General features: G+C 46.6%; 1 protein-coding gene across 1 annotated transcript in view; it reads right to left on the bottom strand.

The window, feature by feature from the left end:
- Wwc1 (WW and C2 domain containing 1) overlaps positions 1-22,838 on the bottom strand; it is a 142,034-nt gene that overhangs the window by 60,251 nt on the left and 58,945 nt on the right. Inside the window, exons 2-3 of the mRNA XM_021631511.2 lie at positions 10,274-10,383; positions 5,558-5,761 (exon numbers count right to left, since the gene is read on the bottom strand). Of these exons, the coding sequence (XP_021487186.1) occupies positions 5,558-5,761; positions 10,274-10,383 (314 nt within the window). The remainder of the gene's footprint in view (positions 1-5,557; positions 5,762-10,273; positions 10,384-22,838) is intronic.

Raw genomic sequence — 22,838 nt, 5'->3', positions numbered from 1 at the left:
GCTTCCAAGGGATCTGGGAGTTGGGTATGGACAGCCATCACCCATGGGCTACCACTCTTTGCTGTTCCAGCACCCTCCCTCTTCGCCCTTCTCCTGTTTGCTGCATTTTGGGTCTCTCTTTCTGTACTACCCCATCATTTTGATAGAACTTCACTTCTAGTGGCTGCCTGGGAAAGGAGACAGGAAGGAAGCAAAAGTTTTGAAATCCCACATGTCTCAAAATATCTTTATTCTACTCTATACTTAAAGATAGTTTTGCAGTTATGGGGTTTTTAGGTCAGAACTGACTTTCCTGAAAAATGTAGAGGGATCGTGCTGGTCCAGTTCTCCTGTCTGACGGGCAAGAAATATGGAGCAACTTAAGTCCTGAGCATTTCTGTGTGACCTGATCTTTCCCTCCGGCTGCCTATAGGAGGTGGCATTGTTCCCAGTGGTGGAAATGGGCCTGCTGACTATCATCCACTGTGTTGGGTGAAGCTTTTCAATGTGGAAACCCTCCTGCGGTCCTGGGAAGTTTTGTTGAGTTGTTTCACGGCGGCTTCTTCCTCTGTTTCCACAGTTCCATCGGCTACACTCTGATCTGGAACAGGCTTTCGGCACCAGCGCTCTGTTTTCTCCTCTTGTTGCCAATCTCGCTGTATTTTGGCTCTGCTTCCTAGAAGGTTTCCTCAGTTGTATTTTCGAATCTTCCAAGATAGCTGTTATTTCTCATGTTTTGATTTCTAAAACATCATGTGGGTCTTGGAAAGTCTCCTTGATTTGAAATACAGTTCCCTAGTCTTATCTCGTGGCTATGTAGCCTCTGCTGAGATTGTCTTCTCATGAGTATTTCCTACTTCCCCCTGAGCCTCTATTTTATGTGTGGTTGGTCTCTATTTCTTCTGTTACCAGGATATCTGGATATCTCAGCTGCTAAATGTGCTCTTTAGCACATGCTAAAGAGTAGGTTAACTTACTTGTTTATACACTGTGTGGTCCATGACTTTATTGGCTATCTCAATCAGGAACTGCCTGTGTCATTCATTCATTCATTCATTCATTCATGTTTTTATTTATTCTGTTTACATCTCTCTTCTGGCCAGGTCTCCCAGAGTCCTACCAAGCCTGGGGATAGTCTGCATCAAAAGAAACATGAGGATTGAATTCTCCAAAGCCTGCATCCATGTTCAAATAATAATTATGTTTTGGCATGGCATATCCTGGCTTTTCTATTGATTGGTGCCCTCTAATCTCCCAGTCCAAGGACTCCAGTACATACCTTCAGCCTTTTGCCAGGTTAGAGATGGGTAATCACCTAGCTGTACCAAGATGGGATGTGGTCTGTCTCGGACAATCTATTGAGACTCTCTTCTCTGTGCACCTGTTTCCAGAGATAGCTGGCGCTACGCCAAGTTTTATGTTCTACGTAAGTACAGAACTGTCAGTTTCCCTATTTTCTGTCCATTTCCCCTCTTCTGAGGTTGTCCAAGTAGGCGATCATCTGCTTTGTAGCCTCCAGATCGTATTATGATACAAGTAAGATAAAACAAAACAAATAAACAAAACCCACTATGACTGAGCACCGTGAGAAGGGAAAAGTTTATTTCCTCTTACAGCTTATAGGACATCATTCAGGGAAGTCAGGACAGGAGCTCAAAGCAGGAATCTGGGGGCAGGAGCTGAAGCAGAAGCCACAGAGAATGATGCTTACTGGCTTGCTCAGCCTGCTTTCTTATAGCACCCAAGACCACCAGCACGGAGATGCCACTAATGGTTAACTAACAACATGTCCTATAGACTTACAGTCCAGTCTTATGGTGGCATTTTCTCAATTGGAGGTTTCTTCCTCTCAGATGACTGTAGCCTGTGTCAAGCTGACATAAAACTAGCCAGCACACTCAGATTGTCAGGCATATTGGCAGCCACTTTTATATGCTGAGCCATCTCGGCTCTCCCACTGCCCCCCCTCCCATGGGGTCCCAAGGATTCTTTTTTTTTTTTCCAGCTGGGAAATCAAAGTCTGGAGAGGGGAAGGAGCATAGCAAGGCTCCAAAGAACCCAGATCTCCCAAGCCCTCACCTGTTTCAGGCTGGGAGGAGCCAGATGTAGGTCAGGAACCTTCACAAGTAACTTGTCAACTTGGATTAAATGAAGGGGATCAAGATTTTGAGATCAGAGCTGCCTGAGTATCAAGGTGCCTGCTGCTCTGCATGTGACTCTAGAGGAGGCTGCCTGCCATTCTGGGCCTCGGTTTTCTTGCCCATAGAATAGAAACAGCACTATCTTGCAAAGAGGGTGTGTGTAAGTGGAGGGCCTTGCTTATCTCTCTCTAGGCATACAGTAGGTCCACAGTACATACTGGTTTCTTTGTCCTTCCCCATGGGGCTAGAGATTACACCAGAGAGTTGACGATAAAGTCTATCCCAGGGTATGGCCCCACCTGTGATTGGTACTCGCTGCAGCCAAAGCCAAATGATGAAATCTTCACAAGCCCCGGCAAGCTACCTGAGTTAGAGGACAGGCATGTGGCCTCACCAGTCTGTCATCCAAGAAAATTTATAAAACCCCAAAGAAGATCAAGATGAGGCTTTGGCCATACCTCCTTTCACTGGGATCACTGGGCTGGGATTTGACAATTCCTGGCTTGCCTGGCTCTAGTTGCCTGATATAACCCCATGGGGGTGGCCTGTGAGGCTGGCTCAGCTCAGGCGGATGTCTGAAAGTTACACTAATGGGCTGAAGAACTGTATCACTAACTTCCTGTCTTTCGCCGGTTGGTTATTTTCAGGCAGAGCATTCCTATTTGAAATGTGTGGGGCTGGATCGGTTTCAGAATTTTTACATTTCGAAATTCTTACATATACATAATGAGGTATCCTGGGGATAGGACCCAAGGCAAAAAATAGGAGATATATTCATGTTTGATATGAACTGAAAGTAACTTTATTTATTTACTTATTTTGAGGCAGGGTCTCACTATGTAGCCTAGGCCAACCTGGAGCTCACTGTGTAGACCACGCTGCTCTCAAACTCACAGAGACCCACCTGCCTCTACCTGAGTACTGGTCTTAAAGACACATGCTATCAGATCTGGCTTGAAAGTAACTTAGACAGTTTTATTAAGTACCTCTGTATACGGCACAAGTCCACTTGTGGCATCAAAGTGGCACTTAAACCACTCTAGATTTTGGAACATTTTAGATTTTGGTTTCATAGATTAGGAAGTCTCAGCTCATAGTTTTGGCGCCAGGGATCTGTGAAAATTCATTCACAGTACTAATAAATAATATATTTTTCGATGAATGAACAATGTGATACGCACCATCGCGTCCATTCGTTGAAGTTCAAATCCCATAAAGATGCCCAGAAAGCATACTATTGGTAGATCAGTGTTATAAAGAAGAAATTACAAGGTCACAGAGCCAGCAGCTGGCACTTGAAAGCAGGTAATCTATCTCCGGTGCTGCCAGTGAAAATATTACATGGGACCAGGCACGGTGGCACAGTCCTCTAACCCCAACACTTGGGAGGCAGGAGTAGGTGTATCTCTGTGAGTCAGGGACCAGCCTGGTCTACATAGTGAGTTCAGGTCAGTCAGGGCTACATTGCAAGAGCACGCCTTTAAACATACATAGATTACGTCTCAGCATGCATATAATAAGCTAGACAACCCACAAATGTCCGAAATTCCAGCTCTGAAGTAGCTGAGGCCTTCTTCTGGCTTCTTCACACATACAGACATACGCCTTCCCCATTCACACACATGGACACCACATACATGCATGCATATAATTTCATGGGCACATACACACTAATTAATTAATATTAAAAATAATAAATAACTGGACAGATAAAATAACTTGGTAGATAAAGATACTTGCTGCCATGCCTGATGAGCCGTTCTTTGGCCTTCATAGAGGCATCATGGCATACACACATGTATCCATATACACATGTATATAAAAAGTAAAGTGTAAATCCTCTCAAGCCAGCTTGGGACTTTGAGCTAAGCCCCATTTTAAACATGGAGCTATGCGTCGATGAGGATAATTAATTAGCCATCAACATGTTTCTAAGGAAATTATACGAAGTGCTTTCCCTAGACGGGTGGCTTTCAAATGGAGCCAGTTTTGCCTTCTATGGCACACCGAGATGTCTGGCAATGTTTTTGTTTGTTACAACTTGCAGAGAAGGGGCACGGCTGGTACCAAGTGAAGAGAGACCAGAAGGATGCTGAACATCCATCTATATGCACAACATCCTCAGTGCCTACTCCAAATGTCAATGGCGCTGTGGCTAAAAATCTTGCTGTGGCCTAATCAGCTGATGGGAGCAGATATAGAGACCCACACCAAACATTAGGCAGAGCTCGGGGAATCTTGCCAAAGAGGAGCCAGAGGAAACAGGGATACCAGGGGAACATGGCCCATAGAATCAACTAAGCAGGGCTCACTGGGGCTCACAGAGACTAAAGGAGCAATCACTGAGCCTGCACTAGGTCCTCTGTGTACTTGCTATAGTTGTTTAGCTTGGGGGTTTTGTGGGACTCCTAGCAGTGGAGTGGGGTGACTTTGACTCTTTTGCCTACTTTTGAGACCCTTTCCCTCCCACTGGGTTGCTTCATCCAGCCTTGAAATGATGGTTTGTGCCAAGTCTTATTACATCTTCTTCTGCCATGTTCAGCTGCTATCACTGGGCCAGCTCGCCTCTGAAGGGAAACAGAAGAGCAGAGGATCTTTGGGGAGAGGGGAGGTGGAAGCAAGTGAGAGGATGGGAGGCTGTGGTCAGGATGTATCATATAAGAAAAGAATAAAGAAAACGAGAAGCATGAAAGTGTATTCCTGCTGTGGTTAGAGGTGTTACAGTCTATCATTATTAATCATCCACTTCTAGAACTTTTTTTCTCCCCAAAGCAAATATTTCATACTGATTAAACTCCCTGCTCCCCATCTCCCATAGCTGTGGATAAGCTTTAAGTGAAGTGATGTGAGATCTGGTTAACATTCCAAAATGTTTACCAATGAAACAGAATGAAGCAAGGCACAAATGGCAAATGAATTGATGCCTGACACGGAAGTAGTGGGGTGCTGGGGAGATGGCTCAGCAGGTAAGAGCACTTGCTGTGAACTCCTAAGGACCTGAGTGTGGATCCTCAAAACTCATGTAAAAAGCCAGACACCACATGTGTGTGCCTGTAACTACAGCAATTGGGGGAAGAGAATGCGGGAGAGGAAGACAGAAAGATCACTACGGCCACCAGCCCACCTCCAGGGAGAGAGCCTGTCTCAAGGGCATAGAGACATGAGTAATAGGGCAGGATACCCGACATCCTCCTCTGGCTTCCACATCTATGGAAGGGTGCCAGCATCAGCACATACATGTATATGCAATGCATGTGCACGGAGAACAAAGGAAAGAAAAAAAGTAATAGGAGGAACAACAGAGAGTACAATAGTTTGTGCAAGGAATGAAGAGGGGAGAGGGGGAAGATTTGAGTCCTGAAGCTACTGTCAGTACTCAGTCCCTGCTGCACGAGTCGGGGATGCTGGCAATGGCTGCAGCAATGGGAGGTACTCACAGCTGACCTGGGAGCCCAGCTTATGCTCCCAGACGGCATGCAGCTGCTGATACTCCTGCTGCGCCAGCTCCAGGCGCTGCTGCTTCACCTGGTAGATCTCCTTCTGGGCACTCAGAGCCTCCTGGGCCACCACCAGGTAATCCTTCAGCATGTGCTCCTGCTCCCGCCGCCATTGCACCCTCGGATCCTCGATCTGAGTGGTTTCTGAAACAGACCCCAGAGCGACAGAGGTCAGCGCCACACAAGTACGTATTGTGTCTGTGGGCTGTGGAATCCAGCACTGGAAAAGTAAGAGTATGATGTACAGAAATTCATTTTATGTTGATGAGTCTATTACAGCCAATAAATATAAATGGGTTAAACTCACTAAATGGCAAAGCAATTCCATCTGGATTAGCCACACAACCAAATAAATAAATAAATAAATAAATAAATAAATAAAGCAGGATCAGTTTTCAAACTGAACAGCAAGTTCTGTCTGATAACAAGCAAAGAAGGAGTAAGGGTATAATAGAGCTTCCAGGCTACCTGCTATGGCTCAGTATAAAAGGAAAAGACAATCACTAATCAGTATCAAATAACATGAATCGGTACCCTATCCTTTGTTAGCAATATAAAATAGAATAGTGTAATAATATAAGATAGAAACAGAGGCTTAACATATCAATATCCTGGACCAGTAATTCCTCCTATAGTAATTTGTCATAAAATAATTTTTACAATTCAGGTAGATACGTTTGCATAAACACATGGTAAATAGCATGCACAAATCTGTGCTCCTTGCTGTAAGAGTCCTTTGTATATTCTGAATGTGGACGCTGTGCCTGCACTGTCAGCTTCTTAGTGGCGTCTTTTGAAAATAAAATAAAAAAAAAAAGAGGCTTTAGTTGATGAAGCTAAACTTATTACATTTTTTTGGTCTGTGCTTTTTGTGTATTGTCCAAATATGTGTGTGTGTGTTTCAAAATGTTTCATATTTTCTCCTATTTCATTTTCCCCCCTTTTCTTCCCACCCCTACAATGGGTCTTGAGGTCTCAAACGGTTCCCTACTCTAGTCTCTCTAATACAGGAACACTCACTCCTCAGCATTTTAGCTAAGATTAAGTCTACTATCTAGTGCTGAGACTGGACACATGCTATCACACTAGCCTTGGGCTTTACCTGTGTTTTCTTTTCAGTGTTTTTATAATTTTAGCTTTATAATGTTTAGGGCAATGGCCCATTTTTTAATTTGATGTGAGGTAGGGTTAGACATAAAGAGCTCCCTCCTCTACCACATTTCCATATGTAAAGCAATTGTACCAACAACTCTAGAGGTCTACTCTTTGGGGAACTAGGCACTCAGAAGGTCCTTTGATGGAGGAGTCATGTTAAATGCTGCTGGTTCTGAACTGGTCATTCTGTAAAGTGGCTCTTCCACAGCCCAGCCCTCCTGCCGCCATGGCTGTCCCTTACAATAGATAATGCCCTACCTGGGTAGACTTGTCAAGATCATCGTGGCTAAATATTCTTTTCAGGTTTTGTTTTTACTCAAGTTCTTCATGTTGTCGACATGTATAAAGTTAGGACACAGTTGGACAATTAAGCATGCTACAAGATGTACAACCAAAAACATCATCCCCTGTAGTCATCATGGAGAACCACTTCATTCTCTCTGCCGTATGCTCCAGATCTCTACCTATACATACATTCCCCATGCAAGGTATACAAATGCTACACTCAGGCACTTTGCATAGCCTCTCCGACCTCTCACGAGATCAAAGGTGTGTACCGCCACACCCATCCCCTCTTGCTTCTTATATATACCACGCATCTGTTTTTCACAGTTAACAACGTAGTATTTTCTGAAGAGCAACTGTTTTAAAAAACAGTTGAACATCTGGGGAATAGCAACACTGTTACGATGCAGAGAACTACAAATTAAAACTAGCCAAGAAATAGTCTAAACCTATGGAAAAATTTCATTTTAAAAAATGAGAGCCTTAGCTAGGCATGGTGGCTCACGGCTATAATCCCAGCACTTGGGGAGGTAGAGGCAGGAGGATCTTTGTGAGTTTGAAGTCAGCCTGGTCTACAAAGTGAGTCCAGGACAGCCAAGGTTACACAGAGAAACCCTGTCTCAAAGGGGGGGAGGGGTGGCCTTGAGCTGGATTTGACCTGAATGTCCTCTCCTCAAGGAGTAGCTTTAATGTACCAGAAGACACATGCAAGCTTCCAAATGAAGGAGGCAACTAACAGTCTTATCCAGCTATGACTCCTATGAAGCAAATCAATGATCAGCGTAGCATGGTAAACCTAAGGATGCAGTAGTGGCACACCCCTTGGTGGTAACCAACAGCTCTTTAATTGGATTTAAGATCTGCTCAACGAGAGGGAAACCAAGTCTGGTACTGGAAACCCAGGAAACTGCTCGGTGCTAACGAAATAATAGTGATTGGAGGAGAATCTACAACCAATAATTTACTAAACCATCACTAAACAGTGTGTAAACACTTATCCTTATACCCACAGGTAAGCACATTCTTCCCTCCACATCTGGGAAACTTCTCTTTGCAACAGATGGAGACCATTACAGAAAACCACAACCAATCAAATGCAGAGTGGTGGAGTCCATTCCCAATGGATCTGTTGGTTAGTTTTATGTCAACTTAACCTAAGTGAAGTTGTTACAGCCACAGAAAGCAAACTAAGAGAGATTTGGAGAAGAATTTTGCCCAAGAACAACACGTGTGAGTAAGATTGCTCCCACTCAATGGCTCTGGATGACTGAAGCTGTGATACACAGCTGTCACACCCAGCTGTCACACCCTCTTGCATTTGTCTCCATACTGCCACCTAGAGATGTGGCCTCTTCCATCCAACAACACTACTCCCAAACCGAAGGGAAACCAGTAGCCTAAGAGACTACCAGATAACACTCTTCCCGCTGGGTCCCATTTCATTACACCTCTGCATCGGCACACACACACACACACACCCCGCTTCTGCCATCATCCCCTGGAGAATTCACTCCGCCACGGCCTGCTAGTTCCTCCTCCCTTTTGTCTCTCCAGCAACTCCCAGAAGCACCTTAAAATCCCACTCCTGCCATGAGATTTTAATGAGTGGGATGCTCTCAGCAATTAGGAACAGGAAAGGACTGATTAGGACTTCCGTACATCAGCGATTAACCCAGCATCTGATGCGGCCCTCCAAGCATTAACCTCGTTCCCCACACACACTCAATTAGGCATATTTACTCCTCATTATCCAGTATGCAATCATGAGTGCTAATAAAAAAAACCCTTTGCTATCCCCAACAATGCCATTAATGCCATTAGCTGTCTCCCAGATATTCTTCTACGCTTTGTTGCCAACAGCAGTCTGCCCATTCATCCACTTACTCATGCCTTCATGCATTCATATACGCCCTTCTCTGCTTGGCAAGGGTTAAGTGCACACCTACTGTGTACCTTGGTGGGAGAAGGCTTGGAACGAGACAGAATTAGACACAGTAACTTCCCCAGAAGACACAGCGAGAACAGGCAAAGGAAATTTAGAAGAAGAGGTGGAGGAACAGAAGCACAACTCCATTCTTCGGTATCAGTTCAAATCCCGGCTCAGCCATGTTTTCTCCTTTCCCCTTTTGGAGATGGCTGTCCTGGAAAAAAAATCACTGTGTATTCCAGTTGGCCTCAAATCCGCCATCTTCTTGCTCATCCTCCCTAGTGCTGGGATTAGGGGTGTGCACCATCATGCTCACCCATGTTTTTATTTCTCAGTATGGAGCAGCCAGGTGCTACCTCTAAATCTCAATAAGATGAAGGAGCCTGTAGCACACGACAGGGTCCCCAGGAGAACTGAAAAAGACACTGCCTACTGAGCCTGCCACCGCACACAGTTGAGGGTGCGCTCAAGATGCAGTGAACAGTTAGGAGTTGGTGGCCGACCCTCAGCCTTTAGCCTTTGCCAGGCTCATCCCATTGAACCGAAAGAGTATTTTACGGTTCTAAAGACACAGGAACATAGGCAATCCCTGACGCACTGTACCTCATTTCAGAGGACAGCATTGGTCTTGGCTCACAATATGCACACGCTGCCTCTCCTCAGCTACACATCCGTCCCTATCTTCCTCCACGGCATGCTTCTGCCTTTCTCAGATAGTTCCTCCATCATGGTCCCAGAAGGAGAGAGCGACAGCGGGAATATTCATCTTAGATCAAAATACTGTGGTCACAGATAGGAAACGAAAGTGGGCTGACTCACACACTAATCTACTAAGGACATACGTGCATCTACATTGCTAGAGGCTTGCTAGGGCTTCAGATACTGGAAAATGACAACTTGCATCTATTCTTTAAGAGGAAAAAACATTCATAAACATATACGAAGAATATGAATATAGGCACATACACAAACTATTGGAAATATTCTAGAAATGATATATTGAATTGATAAAGAAGAAATCAAATTGTTAATAATGTTCCTCTAAAATTGGGGAGCTGGATGGAGCTGAGAGAAGTTTCATATTCTATTAAAAACCCTTCCAAACTGTTGTTTTCACATGAGCATACATTATCTATCTATATCTGCACTGACATCTCTAAGTCTACATTCAACAAAACACAATCTGCCTTCAAGGCTCTGCTGGTACTTCCGTGGAGGTGGGCGTGAGGAGGGGAGGAGATGGGCATGAGAAAGGGGTCTGGGAAGGGGACGGGTGGCGAAGAACTCACTGGTGTTGTGGTCTATGAAGTAATCTCCAACCTGTGGATCATAGGCTTCCTCCCATCCCAGCGGCAACTCATCGCTAATGCAGTCGGCAAAGGTGAGCGGTTTGGTGTACCTGGCAAGGAAGACAAGAGACACGGTCCATCAGCTGCAGCCCCCCACGCTGCTGCGATAGGCAACGCGCCGTGCTGTTTTTCCGACTCCCCACTTCCGACGGTTCAGCAGATCCAGGCGTTTTGCACAATAGCCCCAGATCTGCTGTGCCCTGAGTCAGTGGGAAGGTAAAGATATTCTGCAGTAAGGCTACCCCCAGGAGGAAGGCAGAGGATGTATTCTGACCCCAGAATTTTGCTTCTAACTTGGCAGCGACTTCGCCAAGTCATCTTTCTGTCCGGACCTCGGGCTGCTGCATCTCCAATTGATAGTTTGCGCAACAGCTCAGAGGCCAAGTCTTGGCTTCATGACTTGAATTCCAGCCCCCTTCTGGCTTTTCCACCTGCCGCTGGCTGGCCCACCCCAAACTGCAGTCTTTGTCCTGGCTCTGTCTTGTATTTGTCATGCCCATTTGCCCTTCGAAAAGCTGGCCTCCTGCGAGCTCTAGAGCAACAGACGCCCCAGCCCTAGGAGTCTAGCCAGCAGGCCATATTTATTTGTTGATTGAGTTGGATCCCAAATGCCTGCACCCACTACTCATTCTCCTCAGCCAGATCTGGCCAAACTGATTATTTGGCAAAAATAACTCTCTAAGGCCCCATCTTGAAGGGTGTGAACTGGTACTAATCACCAAGTCTTAGTGGCTAAATCAGACAGATAAACAAACCATGCAACTGAAGCAGCAAAGGCCTTGTCAAGGCTGGAAAACTGCACCATACATCACTTTTCCAGGGGTTCAGCCAGAGAACAGGGAGCCAGGAAATCAACACATGGCACCAGCGGCTCCCCAAGACAGCCACTTTCAAGGATTCCCAGTGCTGCCTCTGTCTAGAATAACCACATGCTGTCATGCCCATGTGAAGGTCAGAGGACAACTTTTGGTAGTTAGTTCAAGCCCAAAACAGGGTCTCTCTTGTTTTCTGCTATTGTGCAATTCACCTGTCTTGGACTCCCATCTTGCAGTAGAGGATCATGACTTTGAACCACTGATGGGACTCCAGAGAAAGAACTCAGGTCATGGGGTTGCACAGCTGGCATTTTTTAGCCACAGAGCCGTCTTCCTGGCCCTAAAACACTCATTCAAAAATCCCTGTGTTTCTGGCTGTTCTTTCCTCAGGTTAGTTCTGGAAGCCCAGGAGACTCTGTTTCAAAATCTTTGAACAGACTTGGCAAGCTGAGACACAATGGGATGGAAAGGGTGATGCTCTCACTATCTCTTTCTTAACCTGGATGATTGTTCTCCTTGCTTCAGGCCTGTGTGTTAGTGGCTTGGTCCCCGGCTAAGTGCTTTATGGGAAGTGATGGAGCCCTCAGGAGGTAAGACTTAAAGAGAGGACCCCAGATCACCAGAGGTGTGCCCTGAAGAGGAGAGAGTAGGACCTCAGCCTTTTCTTCCCATCTCTTGCTGTCTGGCCATGAAGTGAGCAGTTTTTCTCTGTCACATGCTCCTGTCAAGATCTGTTGCCTCGATGCAAGCTCAAGGCAAGAAAGTCACTCAGTTACAGACTGAAGCCTCTAAAATGGTAATCTATAATAAATCTTCCCTCTTTGTAAGCTCCCCGTTGCAGGCATTTGATAGAGAGATGGGAAGCTGATTAAAAGCCCAATCTAGACCAAATGTAAAACTTCACAGAGACAAAGAGACACTGTGACACTGAAAAAGCCCCTGGCAGAGTAGACACTGATGTGTCCATCTGCCTGCTTCACGCTCAGGTTTTCAGTGACTGTGAACTGTGTCTGGTGATTGGCTTTGGTTAATAATTCATGGCTGCGCTGTGGGAGACTGTGGTTCCACCAGACTGGGGCAGGGGTGTGTTTTTATATGCAACAAACGAGGAGCTATCAAATAAGGATCCGATAAGCACTGTTCTTTAGTTGTGTGAGCTGGGCAAGAACTTAACCTCTCAGAGCCTCAGAATTTGTAATCTGTGAAATAGGGACTAATATAACTAACTCTTTAGATTGCTGGGTAGGTTAAATAAGAGCACGTCTGGAATTAAAACATATCGCACAAAGGGTGTAGGGCGGGTGCAGGGCACAGCAGCTAATGCGTTTGCAAGATCACCAAAGTTTAGCTTCCCGAGAACCCACAAAATGCAAGGTAAGTGTGGCAGCCCACTTACAACTTAAGCCTTGGAAAGCATACACGAGGAGGGCCTCCGGCAGCAAGGTGGCTCCTGAGACCATCCATATTGGTAAGCTCTGGGTTTGGCTGACCGTCTCTCTCAGAGAATAAGGTAGAAGAGTGATTAAGGAAAAGCCCTGATATCAATTAACCTTGGGTCTGTGTACATATGTGTACCATACATGGAAGAAGAAATTGGGGCTAAAAAGTCTAGAATAGTCTCTTGTTTGTTTGTTTTGAGACAGGGTTCAATACATAACCCAGGCTGCCATCAAACTCCTGGTATTTCTGCCCCCAGCCTCCTGAGTGCTAGGATTACAGGTTTACAACAGTATACCTGGTTAAAAGCCTATAATATTCTCCAGAGAGCTGAAAAAGAAAAGGAAAGGGGAAGGGGGGAAGGGAAGGGAGAGGAAAAGAGTGGGGAGAAACAAAGATATGAAACAAAATGTTGTGTGAGGCTAGGGATATAACTCAGTAGGGAGAATACTTGCCTACCATGCTCAAAGCCCTGAGTCATGTCACCCCTAGGACCGCATGTAACTGAGTACGGTGCACACACCTGTAATTCCAGGAATGGAGTCAGGAAGAGCTGAAGTTCAAAGTCAACTCTGTCTATACTGCAGGTTAGAAGCTAGGCTTCATGAGACTGGACTAATAAAGAAAAAAATCTGCGGTGGTGCATGCCTGTAATCCCAGCACTCAGGGAGGCAGAGGCAGGTGGACTGAAGTGAGCCTGATCTATAAAGCGAGTCCAGGACAGTCAAAGCTACACAGAGAAACCTTGTCTCAAAAAACAAGACAAAACAAAACAAAACAAAGAATCTAGTCAGGTTTGGTACCACATGCTTTGAATCCCAGCACTCAGGAGAAAGAGACAGAGCTCTGTAAGTTTCAGGCTAAACCTGGTCTACATGGTGAGTTCTAGGCCAGGCAGGGATACATAGTAGAAACCTAACTAAAAACAAACAAAAAAACTAGGTTTAAGAATTTTAACCTACTTTCTACTTTCTTTATTTTAAACTAAATTTACAGCAACAGCTATATAGTAAGCATAATTAAGGATCGAACAATGATTCTATCTAGGCATACAAAGAAAGCATGTTGTGAAAACCACATTCTCTCTCTGGGCATTAGATGTTCTTGTTTGCTTTTACAAATGAAAGCACATACTTAACAATGCACAGTTAATACACCGGAGGGGCCGGTGCTAGGTCCCAGAGCTGAAGCTTTGCCAATAAGAATTAACAAGACCCAGTAGGTCTCAGAGCTGTGCTAGAAGCGTGGAAGAAGAGGAGACTGAATGGGCATGTGTGAAGCAGACCAGAGGCACTGAAGTTTTATGTGATGAGTGCCTTAAGTCACCGGTGTCTTGGTACAAAGCTGTTCATTAAACCTAGAAAATCCATGGTTCCCAGATATTAGGTCTCAACCCCAGGACAAACTACTGAGGAGCCCATTAACATATCCAAGCAGACACTGACCACCAGGTTCTCCCAGAATCCCTTAGTCCCTACCTGTTACAGGGGCCTTCTGGCTAGCACACCTTGTCCCCAGCTGCTCTTCCCTATATAACCCAGCCTCTTTGCTACACCAGTCCCCATTCCTTTTGCTCTACCCTTTTCTCTCTGGGCCCAGGCAGTCCCTCTTGGTGAGTGACTCTCCTCCCCTCTTCTCTCCCCCTCCTCTCCTCACATGGCCTACACTCAGTCTGGCCATGTTCACTCTGGACTGTCCCAGATCACTCTGCTTCCACTTATTCTTTTTTTCTTTATCTACAATCAACCTTCTCTTCTACCATACCTGGGAACAGTCATGTCCTTCCTCTTTTTCTTTCTTTCTTTCTTTCTTTCTTTCTTTCTTTCTTTCTCTCCCTCTCCTCTCTCTCTCTCTCTCTCTCTCTCTCTCTCTCTCTCTCTCTCTCTCTCTCTTCTCCATTCACTACACATAGGACAGTTAAATGTTTCCAAGTCATCAGTACAAATTCAGGCTTTCAAGGTACCAGGAACAAGAATGTGGAGAGGAGAACAGGTCCCACACTGCATCAAGTTTCCAGAAACTCATGAACTCCATATACTTCTCCAGCCTTCCATGGAGAAAGTGAAGCCCTGGCCATTAGCTGTAGCATCAATGATGGGATAGGCATGAGGAACACACTGATTCCTACCTGCGGGGACTGCAGACATTTTACCCAACAGGAAGGAACACACAGCAGGAGGGCCCATCGTTAGAAAAAGCAGCCAAAGAGAAAGAAAGGCTTTGGATTTTGTATTTGGGTTCCCCCTGGATGCAGCCATGGGGGAGCAGCCACCAGCTGATACTCAGTGCGCTTCTCCGGGAAACAGGAAAGTTGCTATGGGAAGGAACTATACAACTTACAGAAACCTGGACAGAAAGTTCTCTCTGGAACAAATGCCAAGAGGGAGATGAATTATTCAGTGTGCAGAGAGGTGTCATTCAGAGAATCAGTAGGAAGAGAATTGTTTTAGCCTTGCAGGTGCTTTCTCTCTCTCTCTCTCTCTCTCTCTCTCTCTCTCTCTCTCTCTCTCTCTCTCTCCCTCCCCCCCACAATGAGAGGCAGAGCTGTCTGTGGACCCTATTCTCCCCCAGGAGCTATGGTGTTCCCCTGGCCTTCAGTGCTCATCTTGGGAAGAGATGCCAGAACCTGGAACTTCTAGCTTCAACCCCTTAACTGGCCAGGTCAGGTAGGTCCCTGTCTCCAGGCCCCAGGCCCCAGGGCCCACCTAAAACCCCAATCATGAAAAACCAAATGACCCAGTTGCTGGAAGAGCAAGAGGGAAGCAGGGCAAGGTGCCAGGCAAGAGCGAGTTCTGCCCCTTTTTAATTACAAATCTCTGAATGAGCGCAAACATTCCTGAATGTTTCACAACTGGCCTTCCTGGAAAAACAGCCCGGATGTGTCACCTTGGAGACAGGTAAGGCTCTGCCAGGTGCACTCTACAAGGGGCACACAGGAACACCTGTCAAGGAACATGGCAAGATCTGGAAGCACCAACAGGTCCCTCACTTTCCTCATACAGCAAACTGTTGCTTTCCTGGAGGATGAGGCTCTGGCCAGAGCTGAACGGTGTGTCTTTTCTAGAGAGGCATGAAGGAGGAGGAGGAGTGGGCAACTTATGGCCAAGTGTAATACTGAGTGATGATTCTCTGGGGACTTAAATTCAGAATGGGCAAGTCAGCCTTCACATTCCCTGTGCCGCCAGAGCAAGCCCAAGCCTCCCTCTTCATGGCTGTCCAGGAGAACACTGCCTTCTCCACTCAAAGGCTAGCTGGGAGGGATCACCATCTAAAGTCCCCATTCCCTACTCCAAACCAAGCACAATTTATACTCCACAGTAGCTCTCCTTCCCACCACGGCACAATGGACAGGCTGGTTCTTCCTGCCCCAGGCTGTTTCACACGCATACTTTCCATAGCTTAGATGTCTCATCTCCCGATAACGCACTTCCCCCTCTGGCCAGTTTCTAAGCAGGCCCTGCCCTCAAGTTTGAAAGTCTTCCTCCTTCCTTCCCTTAATTTGGTTTAGTGCTGACATCTTTATTTATTCCCCTAACAGGCACAAGGATGATAAAAATAACCAAACCATCTTACACAGAAGGTTTAAATGTGGCCCGGAAGACCTGGCTTCTGGGAGCGTTAATGAAACAACCACAGAAGGGGACAGACAGGGTAGGGTAGAAGATAATGTCCAGTCATAAGCAAATGTTTCAGAGATACATGGCATTCAGCGGGGGAAAAAATGTGCTGGAATGGAGAATAAAGGGCAGCTGGTGGTCATAGGAAACCTCCGAGTAGGTGACCTTCTTAGGCATCCAGAGGGTAGGAAGCAGCTAGCCAGCAGGGATGTGGAGGATCTGAGGGAAGTGAGCAGGAACAGCAAACTCCAAGGCTAGGGATGGTACATTTGAAGAACAAAAGGAAGGTGAGGTTGGGTGCAGCTTGCTGGGGCAGGGGGGTTGTCTCCAGGCTCCTGGGGTGGGGGATACTTTAGGTTACACCCCTTTGTCCTCTGCCCAGGTGCTGGGTGGCATAAGGTGACCCAGAGGTGCACCCCCACTTCATCCTCCAGTCTCCTGCTTCCACTCTCAATTCAGTGAGCCACCAAGCGGGAGGAGGACCCCACAGCCCAGTCCCAGCGAGGCATAATGAATAAGGCTCGGGTCTGCCCTCCAGAGCACTGTGTGACTGGGCAGAATGATCCCGTGACATTCCACAACAGGAGATGTGGCCATGATACTCCCCAGGGCAGTGAACCACAGGTAATCAAAGGATGTAGGGATACATGACAAGGATGTGAAAGGCCAAGGGGATGGGAAAACAGATGGATGGTAATGGGGTGTGGACGGGGAGGGCAGAGGACCAAGTAAAGAAAGGGAAAAGACAAAGGTGGGCAGCTTCATGGTGTGAGCAGATGTAAGGTAGATGTCACTTCGCCCACAGAGGGTCAGGAATTCAACACTGGGCTGAAGCCCAGATTCTAAAAGGTGCTTCCTTCGTGCAACACACGAGAAGTTCCCATCCTGCAAGGGTGGTGTGGCTGTGCAATAAGAGAACCCAGAGAAAGTGCTGAGCACAGACTTCGCAGCAGGTAATGAGCCCACAATTGCATGCGCTGGTGATGTGATCTCTGGAGAGATGCCTGCACACTGTGGGAATTATGTCTGTCACCCTGCAGCTTACATGCTTAAGTAGAGCCTCCACCATCACCGCCCCACCAGCATTCCTTAACCCAGGTGATCTGTACTCGTTACAGCCTTCTGTACTCTGGCAACAGCCCTCTGGGTTGACACCTGTCTGCACAGGCATCGGCTCTCACCTCCTTGTGTGTAAGAGGAGGATGCTCAGAGCGGTGACCTTGTTAAAGAAGGCTGTGCCTAGCGCACGAACACTATTAGTTGCGGTGTGTTGGGTTATAGCCCCTGATTTCCATAATATGGCACGGAAACTATGGCAAAATAACTGCTCGGGCTTAAATAGCTATAAGAAGCCTTGTACTGCACCCCCACTGCCTTCCTGAGAAGCAGGGACTGTGAAAAGCGCCCCCACCCCCTTGCAATTAAAAAACACTAGTGAGATGGAGCAGCAGCAGGCACAAGTGCTTAGACACAGTTCTGAGGACCTGAGATTGATTCCTGGATCCCACAAGGTGGCAGGAGAGAACCGACTCCTGAGAATTACACTTTGACCTCCACACACTGTGGAATCCACATGTGCCCCCAGCCCTAATAGAAATCAAGGCAGACAAGCTGAGAGACAGCAGGCGTTTGGGACTTGGTTCTCTGTATCTGACCTCTGAAGATGATGACATTTGCCCTGGGAAGGCCTATGCCCCCTATTTCTCTAAAATACCCATCTCCCTTTTTCCTGTTCTCTGCTCTCAAAACACCTGTGTCCACACTCTCGTTTTTCAGACCCAGGAGTCTCTCAAGGTCCCCGCTTTGTTTTGGCTAACTTGATTTAGGCACCCTCACTCCTGGAATTCTTCTAAGTGGGTAGGATGAGAAGAAAGAGCTGTGGGGAAGATTCCAAACTATTCCTTCCACTGACTCATCCTCTGATTTCAGACTGGATCGCACAAAACGAGAGGGTCCTCCTGCCAAATCTCTTCTTTCTGCCCAGCCAAGTACCTTGCATCACGTGGTTACTCCCTCCCTACATGTCCACATCAATGTGTATGTGGCTGTTCTCCTTCCTTAACAGACAGGTGACTCTTTCTGTGCACCACCTGCTGGAACTTCAGGAGACAGTTGTGGCACTCAGGGGTAATGACGGGCATGGCCAACCTGGCAGCCCCTTCCACCTGCAGCTGTGACTGTTCATTGTGGTACTGTGTCTCAAATGTGGGATGAGTGTGCTTTGGGGGACAGGTGTCTCTGCGGTGCTCTGTCTCCCACTGCTCTTTTATGAATTGCTCATGTACCTTACCAATCTCGAGAGATACTGTGGGATACCAGCTAACAACACAGGGCTTTTAGACTCATACTCCCTGGGTTTGAATCCCTGTGGCTGTCACTGCCTAGCTCTCTGACCATGGGCAAGATACTTAAGTGCACATCTGCAGAATGAGAAGGAAAATACATTTATTGATCCCTCACTGTGCACCAGCAGCTGTTAAAGCACTTCATAGGTATCTCCTCATTTCCTTAACGACCCTTGTAGGTAAATATCGTTCAGACCCACACAGGGCTGTTTGTGGGCCAAACAAGACAGTGAGTGCCACAGTATTCAAGTGCCCAGTGAGGGGTCAATAAACACGAGTTATTTGCTATTTATTTACCCCACGAATGCCTAAGTTAGGCCATAGTCTTATTAAAGAAAATTAGAACTAAGAAGAATTTGACAAATGAATGGCTCAGCTTTTACCGAAAGCAGAGACACAAAGAGAAGACATTTACCCAGCGCCACCCAAGGGTTCAGAGGCAGAGTAGGAAGCCGCCTCAGGATGGTACTACACTCGTGGCACCAAGGGATCAAGTCATCCTGGTGCTGGGTTCAGCGTCAGCAGGGTGTCCAGGAAACAGCTATAAGTAGCCTCTCCCCAGTCACGCTAACACATCCTCAGGAGGAGGACTCGCAGGCTGGGAACTGGGAGCAAACTGACACTGTGATTACTTCTAACCGAACCTCTTTGGAGAATCATCTCCTGAAGGCCCAATACCACAGCACACTGGAGTTCTTGACATCGCTGTCCTGTTGGTCCTCAATTAGCCCCAGCCCAGCTGAATCCCCATCCTCAAACTGGGAGTTAGTTTTCAGAAGTTCTGTACAAAACCACCAAGGCTCACCCTTCCTAGCTGCATAATCTCAGCCCATTCCTTCCCCATCTTGGAGCCTCAGTTTCCCGAAAAGTATAGATCAATCCAGAAAACCGGCTTCTCAGAAGAAATTCATGCTCAGCAATGAGTAATCAGAGCACCTGGTGTCACAGCTGCTGGCACAACCTGCCATCATTTCTTTTCGGAACATAGGATTCCAAGGACACTCAGCCCGTTGCTTTGATGTTTTCGTGCCATGAACTGGGTTTCCAAGGAATCAGCTATCCAGATGCCCCCCACCCCCACCACAAGACATAAGAGCAGAGACTGCAGCCCTTCATTATTCCCTGACACATAGCCATTCCAGGATCTTATCTGACTGCTAGCGCTCACACGAGCCTCACCACCCGAGAACCGGATCCTCTAAGAAGAAAACTGGTTTCTGGTGTCCTCTCTAGGATCCCATCTGCCCAGGGCCTCTCCCCTATCTGAGTCTGAATCCTCTGTCTTTAGCCAAACACCTGCTTTTCCCGGACAAGGAGGAAGCTAGAATGTGACATCTCTAAGGCCCTCTTTGTGCCAGCGCCTCTGTCGCTCCAGCAAGCGCCTCTCCCAAAGGTAGAGGGCATTGTGAGACTGAAACGGAGTAACCTATAATTAACACATTTTCAAGCCTGGTGTGGAGGTGCATTCCTGTAGTTCCAGTATTGAGGCAGGGGGACTGACACAAGTTCTAGGCCGAAGTGTGCAGCATAGTAAGGTCCTGTTTCAAAAAAGGAGGCCAAGGGCTGGAGAGACAAATCAGTGAGTGAGAGTGTTTGCTGGGCGAGAGCCTGAGTGTGTCTCCCCAGCGCCCATATGCAGCTCCACAGCCCTGTACATCAGTGTTGAGTGAGAACACAAGGGGCTATTGCTGAGGCTTGGTGGCTTTCAGCCTGGCTGTGGAACGGTTAGCTTCAGGTAAAGTGAGAGATGCTATCTTGAGAAAGAGAGAGAGAGCAATAGAAGAGGATACCTGATATCACCTGACCATCAGGGGTTCACAGCTGCCACATACACCTGTACATATGTGCACCCCCCCAACACACACAGGACAACAAACACATGTATTCTCCAATCCAATTAAGTACAGGCATTAAACTTGTACATCTAACAAAGCACAGACAAGCATAAACACTGTACGTAAAACAGATCATGTCCTTTATCTTCACACTAATTCTGTTTGGCAGATGCCCTCCCCCTGCATGTTAGCCAACAGGAGAGTGGGATTTAACAGTGAAAATCCGACATAGAGTTCATGAAGGACCAGACCTTCCTTGCCCATGGCCCTTCCACAGCCTTCCATTTCATCAACTCTGAGATGCCATTCTAAATAACTTATTTACTTTTATTTTATGCAAATTTGTTGTTTTACGTGTATGTATGTCTATGGGAGGGTATCAGATTCACTTATGGAGTTACAGACAGTCATGAGGTGCCATGTGGGTGCTGAGAATTGAACCCAGGTCCTCTGGAAGAGCAGCCAATGCTCCTAACCACTGAGCCATCTCCCCAGCCCAGGGTGCCCACCATAAAGCACACTCAGCAACTCTGAAACTGTATACAGACTAACGCTGGCACCATGCCACCACTGTCAGCCAGGCTGCATCCTCGAAGAGATACACAGTTGCTGATGACAACCAGCATAGCCCCTGGTGGAATGGATGTCACAGGCTTGGGATGGAATCCCGCGGGTAAGAGTGGAGCGCTTTCAACTCCCAGGAGCCACAGGCTGTGGGGAGGGTGGCGGAGGCAGTGAACAGACCAGTCTAGCAACATTCCTAACTCAGGACCTGAAAGCAGAAAGTAGGTTAACACTACAGAAGTGCCAGGCAGCTGCTGGAGCCCAACAACCAAAGCTCAAGTTCCTGTGAGGGGCCAGATAACAAGGCTATGTCAGCAACACAAAGGACAAGGCTATCAGCAACTCAGTGGCGATAACTGAAGGAGCCGGTTCTTAGGGGACACTGGAACTTGATTTCACACATGTATTTCGTGTGTGTGTGTGTGTGTGTGTGTGTGTGTTTCTCTACATCTTGGTGTGTGAATTAAATCAAATACTGCAGTTTAACCCCACATACCTATAACTGCAGTACTTGAGAGGTCATCCTTAGCTACAGACATAGTGAGTTCAAGACCAGGCTGGGCTACATGAGACCCTACCTACACCACCCTTCTGGAATAAAAAAAAAAAAATACCCAAGTTTGAAAGGCTTCTCTCTCTCTCTAACAAGTATGACATAAACACCGTGATTAACTGAAAGACAGTGGGTCATGCTTTATGGTTGCAATCTGAGTCCTACTTTATGTAGTCTATACTGTTCTATGTATCCTGTTTATAAATGTCAAATTCCTAATAATACTTATAAGCATCGGTCTTTTGTCTTTTCCTGTCGCTGTGATAAAATACCCGGACAAAAGCAACTTAAGAGAGAAAGGGCTTATTCTGACTCACAGTTTCAGGTTACTGTGCATCAGGGCAGTGAAATCACAGTGGCAGAAGCCTGAGAGAAATGGTCACGTGACATCCACAGTCAAGATCAGAGAGCAACGAATTAAAGCACGCTTGCTAGCTAGGATTCTGCTGGCTCTCTCTTTTTCACTCAGTCCAGCACCCAGCCTATGTTTAGAATAGGTCCACTCAGTGGTGAGGAGTAAGAATTGTTCTTCCAGATGGCCCAAGTTTTATTCCTAGCACCCAACTAGAGAGCTCACAACCCACTTGTAACTCCAGCTCCAAGGGGATCCTATTGAATCTTAGAGCACCTGTACCACATACTTACTCACCTCATAAACTCACATAACTAAAAAATAATGAAAATATTATGATATAAAGAAATTCCTGCAGAAGAACCTAATCAAGACAGCTTCTCCTGGAGACTCTCTTCTCAGGCATGTCAGTGCATATGTCAAGTTGACAATGAAAACTAACCGTCAAGCTGGGCAGTGGTGGTGCACATCTTTAATCCCAGAATTTGGGAGGCAGGGGCAGGCAATCTCTGAGCTTAAGGCCAGCCTGGTCTAGTTCCAGGACAGCCAGGGCTACACAGAGAAACCCTGTCTTGTAAACCAGAAACAACAACAATGACAAACAAACAAACAACAAAAATTAACCATCACAACGTCACCCTTTGTCAACTTGACACTGGAACTCATCAGTTTGAAGCCATAATCTTTTCCATCCTTTGTCGTCACCAAAGTCTGATGTTTGTCTCATAACTATAACTCAATTTTAAAATCCCCCCCAAAGTCACTGACTATTCTAAGATTTTTAAAATGCAAAGTCTATTAACTCTGAGCAATAAAGCCTATGCAATCAAGACCAAGTGACACACATAATGGCACAGAGGACGGTCTTGCTCACTGGCTTAGGTTCAGATAGCTTTCTTATACATCCCAGACCCACCTGCCTAAGGATGGTGCCACCCACAGTGGGCTGAGCCCACCCACATCAGTCATCCACCAAGATAATCTCTC

This window comes from Meriones unguiculatus, chromosome 11, assembly GCF_030254825.1.
Source record: "Meriones unguiculatus strain TT.TT164.6M chromosome 11, Bangor_MerUng_6.1, whole genome shotgun sequence".
Taxonomy (NCBI): Eukaryota; Metazoa; Chordata; class Mammalia; order Rodentia; family Muridae; genus Meriones; species Meriones unguiculatus.
This window is presented reverse-complemented; position numbering and strand designations above follow the sequence as displayed.